Source organism: Engraulis encrasicolus, unplaced genomic scaffold, assembly GCF_034702125.1.
Source record: "Engraulis encrasicolus isolate BLACKSEA-1 unplaced genomic scaffold, IST_EnEncr_1.0 scaffold_113_np1212, whole genome shotgun sequence".
Lineage (NCBI taxonomy): Eukaryota > Metazoa > Chordata > Actinopteri > Clupeiformes > Engraulidae > Engraulis > Engraulis encrasicolus.
In genome coordinates, this window is record NW_026944614.1 from 134,214 (window position 1) to 145,167 (window position 10,954).

The 10,954-nt window shown below is 45.7% G+C and overlaps 1 protein-coding gene across 1 annotated transcript; it reads left to right on the forward strand.

Annotated features, from left to right (window-relative positions):
• The first annotated feature begins 6,678 nt into the window (after positions 1-6,678).
• LOC134442082 (uncharacterized) lies at positions 6,679-9,885 on the forward strand. The gene has a single exon (XM_063192406.1). It carries the CDS (start codon positions 6,679-6,681, stop codon positions 9,883-9,885), a length of 3,207 nt encoding a protein of 1,068 aa, XP_063048476.1.
• The last annotated feature ends 1,069 nt before the right edge of the window (positions 9,886-10,954 follow it).

Below are 10,954 nucleotides of genomic sequence, written 5' to 3' on the forward strand. Positions count from 1 at the left end.
TAGTAATTGAACTGTGGCCTGTATTTACTTGATCTTTCTTGTGTGTAGGAGAGGGCGTCTTCATCCACCACCATGGCCACCCATAGTCCAAGAAGTCTTCACTATGAGGTGAGTGGCCTATTTTAGCTGCATCTGAACTGGATAGACTGATGTGACGGGTCAACTTGGCATATTTATACACTATTATGGCCTTTAGCGGTACAGTCGCCAGTGATTATCCTGACTTTTGTATTTTTGAAACAAACAAAAACAAGTACAGATCATAATCAATATGTTATCTTCCTAGCCACGATATTAATGCATATTTTTTATTCTCATTCCTGTACACCAGGATCCACACCTCACTGGAGCTACTGCGATGGACAAGTGCCACCTGCCATTGTTGTTGGACGCAAGCATGACCTTTCATGCATATAACAAATAATAAATAAGTTAACTTATTATTATGAGCAGATGCTATACACAGAAACTCTTTACTCTTCCACATCATGGTAAACCACACTGTGTATTGTGTTACAGATTATTCATGGTAGACCATTGTACGAGGATGGGGCTGGGGGTTAATGGCCAAAGGCCTCAGTGAACATATGTGATTTTAGTACCTTTTCCATCAAAACCAATCTGGGCCGTGGCATAGGCAGACTGTTTCAGAACATGTGGACAGAAATACAGAAAGCCCTGTGACCTATCGTGCCATGCATGTGCCTCTACTCTTATGTTGTCAGGAGCTGCTCAGGTGATGGATGTCCGTCTTGCCCCACATCGCTGGGGTCCACCGCTGGGAGGACGTTGGCATCGAATACAAGTGCTTCCACCAAGAGCTGTCTGCAAAGACGACTTGACCCCTCCGACAGACCATCGCATATGCTCGTACCTCAACTGCCTGTCAATATTGCAATAGTACAGAAGCCTAGCAAAGAGGAGGCTGAGAAGTCACAGAACTCAAGGTTTCGTGGTCCACCAAAAAAAGAATAACTCTGTTGCAGCAGTCATAAAAACAGGGTTAGATGTGGTGTGGGGGACACATCAGTTGTGTTACTTTGAATCACACATTGTTTTGCAACCAATTGTATTATTATTGCACTTGTTTTTTTATTTTTGTAAATAAATATCACTTGTGCCATTGACATGGTAGTTTGTTTTCTGGTGCATCACGATTTCTGAAAGTTGTAAGTATTGCGGAGTGTAGAAAATGCATGTACATTCTTTTAGTCTATTGTCGTATTGTGGGCAATCTGTTTTACATACTGCCACAATTGTATTTATTGATCGATGTAACACTTCAATTAGATTTAAACCACTCCTCACGTTTTTCTGGAGACATGCCATTACACCAGGGGACATGGAGTCCTGTAAAATTAGCTTTGCAGGTCAATGACAAGAATTTGCCTGTCCAAATGGTAAGAAACACACTCCACAAATGTGTAGGTTATGAAGGCCCAATGTTCAAATGCACATCAGCGGCTTGTCAAGCTAATTTCGCAGTGCTCCGCTTGTGCCTCCTGGTATAAAGGAAATGCCGACCCTGCATGCAAGTAGTAAACCCTCATGTGACTCTTGCACACCTTGGGTCTTTCTCAAAACCTAGGACAGTGTCCTCTAAGTGTATCAGCCTAATTAGTCACACCCAGTGATTGGATATTCTGTAGAGTTCACCAAAAAGTATCATATCACTGGGCGTGACTAATTAGGCTGATACACTTGGAAGGACTGTCCTAGGTTTTGAGAAAGACCCCTTGTGTACAGGGATGTCTCCTGGGATCACCGTGCTCTGGAAACCGTGCTGAGTGAGAGTGTAAAGAGCATACATGTTGCATGAAAACAGAATCCACTCAAAAGGGTATAGAATAACAGTATAACTTTATTTACAGATGTCTATTGACAGATAACTCTGTTATATACAGTTGCACCACTTCTGCAAGTGTGCTAGTTGCTGGTGGTTGATTATCAACCTATATGTCCTACATAGCCTCTTGTACTTCTTGGAAGCCCACATAATCATCAGAAGACGGATACAGCCCTCTGATAGACCTGACCACACATGATGGTAATGGTCTCCGCTGTTCTCTGCCCAAGGTTTCGCCCTGCAGGCCCAACTCCAACACGATGCGGTAGCAAACCAACCTCTTCTGACTGAGAAAACAGAGATGTGTTGTATAATCAGTTAAAAAAACACATAGGAATATGATAGCATTATTGGGGGGTTTCAGAGATTATCATGCAGAACAAGAATCCTATAGTAACCTTATTTGAGGATATTTTACTATAGCCCTAAAACAAAGAATATCACAGAAATATCTTTCATATTTGGTAGTTTTGGTAATGTTTTGTAGTATCTTTACAAAATAGGCTTCTAATCAAATTCCAATATGAATGAATTCTAATAGTGCCATTGTTGCTCCACGTTCTCCACTTGTTGCCGCAACCTCGCAAACAACATTTTCTTGGCATGATTGTTTGTTCACCACCAACACTAAAATGTCACTGTCCCTGGATGCTCATTGCTATCAGCTGGCTAGGGTGTACGGCCAGGTTGGTTGTTTTGACGGAAGTTAGTGGCTCACGAGGAGGCTTTGGGGAGGGGAGGGGGGAGGGGGAAAGGGGGGAACTAGGAGTGAAGATATTAATGCGTCGAAGTCGAAGTGCTCCAAATGTATTACTACGCCTTTCATTACAGTGCCATTTCTTTATCTAGTAGGAAATCGACAGGTTTCATTTTGTGCAACAACTTTGTGATCGGTTTACTAGTCATGCAGGGGAGATTTAATAGGGAACACATGGAAGGATTTGGTCACTTCTAACTTAAGGCACCTTTTGCGTCCATCCACAAAGCTGAGCCAAGCTAATGCTAACGAATTTGCGCAGCGCGCGCTGCTGACTGGGGGCGCGTCCGAAGACTAGGCAGGTCCAGAGGAACTCATCTCAGGTCAGAGAAGAACATACTTTATTATTGAAACACGGTGGACTGTTCCTTTAATGGTTTGGTCTTAGGCCATACGAATAACATCACGTGATGTCATAACCTCTTTGGCAGGATATGGGAAGACTTTTTGGTAAGTTTTGAGCTCCATCCTTCCGTAATTTAATCCATTCTTTTTCATGTTCCCATAGCGGGAAAATTGCCTGTCAACTGTGCTATCAACATATTCATAAGAATCTGAATTAGAAATCACATGTAGAAAAACACAGATAAAGCATACAAATACATGAATTGATTAAGGTGTTGTGGTGGAACTTCTGAGGTCCTCAGTTAGCACAACACCATAAAAATGGCTGAAATGTCAACCGTGTTACCGTCAATGGTGTTACAATTAGCTATGACAGTCAGGGTTGCCAGATGAGGCTGATGATTTTCAGCCCAAAAAATGTTCAAAATCCGCCTAGAAGCCCAAAATCCCGCTCAAGTCTATTGATTTCTATGGCAAAAAGTCGGAAGGTTTTTCTGATAAATGCCATTTTTACCCACACACGGCCATCCTAAGCAACCCAATTGGGCGGGAACCAGCCCAATCTGGCAACACTGAGTTGAGGAGGAGTATGTTTTTGCCAATTTATATCCATATTGACAGACAAACAAACAAAACTAGATTGCACTCTCACATAAAATGCTGGAAGCGGGCTTGCCTTTTGGGGCAGAGATGAAACAAAGTACTATTGAGAAAACAAAGCTAAAATAAATCTTGGAAAAACTCCATCCACCCAGTCAGAAGTTATGGGCCAAACAATTCAACCATCTTGGATTCAGCCATCTTGAAAGTGTTGTAGCTCTGCGTTTTGGGGATATACTAAATGACATACATGGTATTTTAAGTTGGCTAAGGAACACTGCATATGATATAATTTTGAAAATCAACATGGCTTCGAGCGGGATTCGAACTCACAACCTCCATATCTGTAATCCAGCCCCTTTGCCATTGATATTAAATGACATACAATGCATGATATTTGAAGTTGGCTAAGGAACACTGCATATGATATCATTTTGAAAATCAACATGGCTTTGACTGGGGTTCGAACCCCCAACCTCCATATCTGTAATTCAGCACATTTGCCATGCATACTAAATGACATACATGGCATTTTAAGTTGGCCAAGGAACACTGCATATGATATAATTTTGAAAATCAACATGGCTTTGACTGGGGTTCGAACCCCCAACCTCAATATCTGTAATTCAGCACATTTGCCATCCATACTAAATGACATACATGGCATTTTAAGTTGGCCAAGGAACACTGCATATGATATAATTTTGAAAATCAACATGGCTTGGACTGGGGTTCGAACCCCCAAACTCCATATCTGTAATTCAGCACATTTGCCATTCATACTAAATGACATACATGGCATTTTAAGTCGGCCAAGGAACGCTGCATATAATATAATTTTGAAAATCAACATGGCTTCGACTGGGGTTCGAACCCCCAACCTCCATATCTGTAATTCAGCACATTTGCCATCGATACTAAATGACATACATGGTATTTTAACTTGGCTAAGGAACACTGCATATGATATAATTTTGAAAATCAGCATCGCTTCAAGTGGGATTCGAACCCCCAAACTCCATATCTCTAATCCAGCACATTTGCCATTGATAATAAATGACATACATGGCATTTTAAGTTGGCCAAGGAACACTGCATATGATATAATTTTGAAAATCAACATGGCTTCGGGTGGGGTTGGAACCCTCAACCTCCATATCTCTAATCCAGCACAATGCATTACCACTAAGCCAAGCAGCTAGCTGTCATGCACAGTCCAGCAAGACTATATTCGATTGCATTGCAGAGCTGAACAATAGACTTCTAGAATGGTTGCTCGCACCTGCTCGTTAAGAATAGAATCTTGAGACAGTGACAGTTGTTATTTGTCACCATCGGAGAATACGTCTCCGACAAGTATGATATGCCTTTTGGAGTTGCTCAGGGTAGTTGCTTGGGCCCTCTCCTCTTCTCTCTCTATATGTTGCCCCTGGGCTCCATCATCAGAGAGCACAATGTTGATTTTCATAGCTATGCCGATGACACTCAACTATATATCTCTGTCGAGCCTAGCCAAACCACTGCCATTTATGCCTTGACTAAATGCATGTCTGCCATCACAGATTGGATGAACAGTAACTTCCTAAAATTAAATGAGGATAAAACTGAAGTGTTGCTCATTGGGCCTAAGAAAAAATGTGCAAAACTCCACTCAAGCCTAGGTGACCTAAGCATGCACATTAAAGATAAGGTTACTAGCCTAGGTGTGGTCATAGACTCGGATTTGAGCTTTGAGCCTCACATCAACAAGATAACAAAACCTGCTTTTTTCCATCTTAGAAACGCAACAAAGTGCGTGGCTTGGCCCCTCGACAAGACGCTGAGAAACTTATTCATGCCTTTGTCACCAGTAGGATAGACTACTGCAATGCTCTCTTCTCTGGTCTCCCAAAAAAATTAATTGACAAATTGCAACTCATTCAAAATTCTGCGGCAAGAATCCTAACAAGAACCAGAATGAGAGAGCACATCTCTCCTGTCTTGGCAGACCTGCACTGGTTACCTGTCTCATACAGAATCGACTTTAAGATTCTGCTCACAGTTTTTAAAGCATTAAATGGACTTGCCCCTAGCTATATCTCAGACATGCTCTCTTTCTATGCCCCTGCTCGAGCTCTCAGGTCCACTGATGCCAAGCTGCTAAGGACCCCCACCCCCCCGCAGAAGAAGATCGGCGACGCCGCGTTTGCCTGCTATGCGCCCAAATGATGGAACGCCCTCCCCATCGAGATCCGATCAGCCACCTCCGTCGACTCCTTCAAGAAGCAGCTGAAGACCCACCTCTTCATCCTTGCCAACTCCTAGCTGCCAAGGCGTCATAGTGTCCCAGCTGCCGCAGCGCCCTTACTACTCGCAACCAGCCCTGGCAGGGGGCTCCCCTAGGTTGCCGCTGGTCTCTGCCTGAGGTTTCTTCCTGACTATAGGGGGTCTTTTTTCTCAGACCTCACTGAGCTTTTTTTTTCCCCTTACAAACTATGAATCAAGCGAAAGGGAGTTTTTCCTCACCCCTGATGCCACCAGGGGCCGCACCTGAGCACCCAATCTCTGTGTGACTATCTATGACTTATGATAGGCCCAGCCACTATGGACCTTACACATCTAAGAATCCTGGTCCTAACCTATGTTGACCTTATGACTCTACATTCTCTGTCTATCTCTTCTTCCTCTGCCTTCCTGCTTTTTCTGCCTCTCCTCTATACCTCTCCTTTTAAATCTATCTCTAACAATGTTTTTTTTTTCCCATTTGTTAAGCACTTTGAGTTACATGCCTTGTATGACACAGTGCTATACAAATACAATTATTATTACAATTATTATTATGTTTGAAATGACATAGTATTTGTCCATAACACTGTTGACAAAATAATCAAGCAAATGTTCGCTTTCATTAGAGTATTTATCAAATGATTTAAGATTAAGCTTGGCGATTTGTTTGTTTGGAAACTTAAATATATACACTATGTAAACATCTAGGTCATTTAGTTGAAAAAAAATACTGATAATTGACATTAACAACGCTACGATGAACCCTAAAGAGATATACCCCCAAGGGTGCCCGAGAGGGGGGGAGAATGAGCACCCTAATCGGACGGATTTTCTGGTAATGACCCCTGCAAATGGACAATCGACTATGAGCGCAGTCTGCAAATGTGGCAAGGTCTGCAAAAATCTGACAGATCTTAAGATACATCAGACCAAGATGCGCTGCTTAAGGAACCCTGTGGTGCAACGCACAGTGCCAGTACCCAGTACAGCATCTGGTGAGACGGAGGAGGATCCAGGCCCGGAGACACCCCACAGTGCCCAGAGCCTCCGTGCACCACCGGCGACACCCCAAAGCAGGCCATCGGAACATCGTCGAATTTTGTGGCCCGCTACCAACAAGGAGTCGGAATGGCAGCAGTTTGATGTCGATGTCGATTCAGCCCTTGAAGCAACAGCAAAGGGTGATGTAGAGCAGCGGCTCAGGACAATGAGCACACTCATAATATGCATCGCATCAGACAGGTTTGGCATCAAGGACCAACATGCCACCAAGACTTCAACAGCACCAATTCCAAACCGGCGTGAGAAGAAGATCTCTCAACTCAGAAAGGAGCTGAGGATATTAAGGAGCCAGTACAAGAAGGCTAACGACGATGAGAAGGCAGCTTTGGCAGAGCTGAGGGGAGAGTGGCACAGGAAGAGGGGCAAAGAGAAGGCTCGCAAGCGCAGTGCCTTCATTGCAAACCCATTTGGTTTTACAAGGAAACTGCTGGGAGAGAAACGCAGTGGTCAGCTCTCGTGTCCAAAGGAAGACATCAACCGCCACATAAGTTACACCTACAGCGACAGCATGAGAGACCAAGACCTCGGCCACTGTGATGTCCTAGTATGCCCCCCCGAACCCAGCACCCTGTTTGACATCAGCGCACCTACCCTGAAGGAAGTCAAAGAAGTCATCAAAGCTTCCAGAGCAGCATCAGCACCAGGCCCAAGTGGGGTTCCATACAAGGTCTTCAAGCAGTGTCCCCGCCTGCTGGAGCGCCTATGGAAGATCTTCAGAGTGATCTGGAAGAAAGGGAAGGTACCCCATCAGTGGAACTATGCAGAAGGAGTATGGATCCCCAAGGTGGAGAACGCCAAGGACATCGAGGAGTTCAGGTCAATCTCCCTTCTCAGCGCAGAGTGCAAGGCCTTCTTCAAGATCGTTTCCAATCGCCTCATGAGATATCTGCTCAAGAACTCCTACATCGATACCTCGGTGCAGAAAGGAGGAGTCCCAGGAGTCCCAGGGTGCATCGAGCACACCGGTGTAGTGACCCAGCTGATTCGTGAGGCGAGAGAGAGCAGGGGCGATCTGGCAGTACTGTGGCTGGACCTTGCCAATGCTTACGGGTCTATTCCACACAAGCTGGTGGAATTATCCCTGTGTAAGTACCATGTCCCAGAGAAAGTGCGCCACCTCATCCTCGACTACTACGACCATTTTAGTCTGAGGGTGTCTTCTGGGGCAACAACATCAGATTGGCATCGTCTGGAAAAAGGAATCATCACGATCTCTGTGTCTCTGTTTGCCCTCGCCATGAACATGCTCGTGAAGTCAGCAGAAGTGGAGTGTCGAGGACCACTGTCAAGATCTGGTACCCGGCAGCCACCGATAAGAGCATTCATGGATGATCTCACGGTAACCACAACATCAGTGCCTGGATGCAGATGGCTCCTGCAAGGTCTGGACCGACTCATCTCTTGGGCAAGAATGAGTTTCAAGCCTGGGAAGTCCAGGTCCCTGGTCTTGAGGAAAGGGAAGGTGACGGACCGCTTCCGATTCAGGCTGGGAGATACCACCATCCCATCTGTATCCGAGAAACCAGTGAAGAGCCTTGGAAAGCTCTTCACTGGCGATCTGAAGGACACCAGGGCACGCCAGACCGCCAGTGATGACCTCAACCAGTGGCTCTCAGCGGTAGACAAGAGTGGGCTTCCCGGGAAGTTCAAGGCCTGGATCTACCAGCACAACATCTTGCCTCGTCTCCTTTGGCCACTGCTAATGTATGAAATCCCAGTCACAACCGTGGAGAGCTTTGAGCGAAAGATCAGCCAGCACCTGCGCAGGTGGCTGGGCCTGCCACGTAGTCTGAGCAGTATAGCACTGTTTGGACATGGGACTAAGCTCCAGCTTCCGTTCAGCAGTGTCACCGAGGAGTTCAAGGTCGCCCGAGCCAGAGAGGTCCTGCTTTACAGAGACTCCTCTGATGGGAAGGTATCCTCAGCAGGGGTGGAGGTTCGCACAGGAAGGAAGTGGCGAGCCCATGACGCAGTGGAGAGAGCAGAGGCAAGGCTGCGGCACAGTACCTTAGTAGGCACTGTGGCCACAGGGCGCGCAGGGCTGGGCAGCATCCCGAAGCCTTGCTTCAGCAAAGCCAAAGGGAAGGAAAGGCGGAAGCTCATACAGGAGGAGGTTCGGGCAGAGGTGGAAGAGGCTCGCCTCAGCAGAGTGGTGGGCATGAGCAAGCAGGGGGCTTGGACCAAGTGGGAGCATGTCACGAACCGCAAGATCACATGGACTGAGCTGTGGAAGGCGGAGCCACACCATTTCAAGTTTCTTGTCCAGTCGGTTTACGACGTACTTCCAAGCCCTGCTAACTTGTTCACCTGGGGCCTGACAAACTCGCCGGTGTGTCAGCTCTGCCAGAAGAGAGGATCTTTAGAACACATCCTCAGCTGTTGCTCAAAGGCCTTGGGAGATGGCAGATATCGTTGGCGCCACGACCAAGTCCTGCGGGCAATAGCAGACACCATTTGCACCGGCATCAGTGTCAGCAAGGGGCAACAACCAACCAAGAGCGCAATTGCTTTCGTCCGAGCAGGCGAGAGACCTCAACCCTCCAAGAAGACCCAAGGGGGCCTGCTCACTACAGCAAGGGACTGGCAGCTCTTGGTTGATCTGGGGAGACAGTTGCGATTCCCAGACAACATCGCATCTACGACACTCCGCCCTGATATGGTGTTGACGTCTACGTCCAGCAGGCAGGTGGTGCTCCTTGAGCTAACAGTTCCCTGGGAGGACCGAATGGAGGAAGCTCAGGAGAGGAAGAGAGCAAAATATGCGGATCTTGTGGCTGAGTGCCGGAGGAATGGTTGGAGTGCCCGCTGCGAGCCAATAGAGGTGGGTTGCAGAGGCTTCGCGGGCAGATCCCTACACCGTGTCCTTGGGCTCCTTGGAATTCGCGGACTGCACAGGAGAAGAGCCACCAAGAACATCTTGGAAGCAGCAGAGAGGGCCTCACGGTGGCTCTGGTTGAGGAGGGGTGAGGCGTGGCGTAGTGCGCTACCTGGACACAAGTCGGGGAACTGATCACCCCCGGCTGGGTCGCCCGGTGAGGGTGTATGACTAAGACCCGAAAACCCAGTGATCACGGGAGAGTCACTGAAGATGTGTCCCGGTGGCACCACCAGGTGTATCACAAGTCACATTTTGCTTTTGCCAAAAGTGTTGGCAAATCGTAGAATCACTCATATATATATATATATATATACACTACCGTTCAAAAGTTTGGGGTCACCTTCATTTTTCCAGTTATTTTTTTGCAATTCAAGTCACAGACATCTTTTAAATAGTTTGAAATGGAATGGAAAGTACTGAACAGCCACAGGTGAAAAAAGGTTTGTTTACAAATAAAATTGGTTAAACTGGACAGAAGAGTGAAATCTAACCAAGCTTTTTCACCCATTTATTACATAGAAATACGTGTTTTAGTCCATTTTTCTACAGTCATGTCTTTGGTTCATCAGAGAATGCATGGAACTATTGGAAAGCTCAGTGTCTGCCCTTTCCAATGGTAGGTGTATGACATTTGTTGAGTTGCCACCTCGTCCACAAATTCAAGTCAAAGTAGCTGCATGATTTTCTAGCCATCAGAATGAACCTCCTTATGAATGCACGATCCATTGTCTCAGTCATGTTTTAGTGTACAAGCCAGTACCATACATCGTTGGAAAGTGTAGATTCTCCTCTTTCAAATGATATGCAATCATCGGGCATTGTATGGATCGACAGGAGCAGACATCAACTTTTGCATGCATGGGGCTCATAGAGCTCATTGGGCAATTCTGGACCTCATCTCATCCCGGGAAAGAATTTGTAGAACCACAACTGGCTATTATTAAGGCCAAAGGTGTCACTTTGATTAGTACACCTGACTAGACACTACATTAGTAAAAGTACTCTTTGATTAGTCAAAAGTTAGTGATACATTTTGGTCTATTTTATGCATCGTATATCCATTCAACAGTTACTTTTTCCAATATCAAATTGCTAATTTGTTGCATGCATTAATTTCAGGGAACAATAACTCTATACACTGATTTTATACCAGAGCTGAAATTAAAAAGGAACAAGCTAAACTGTCAGAAAGAAGTATTGT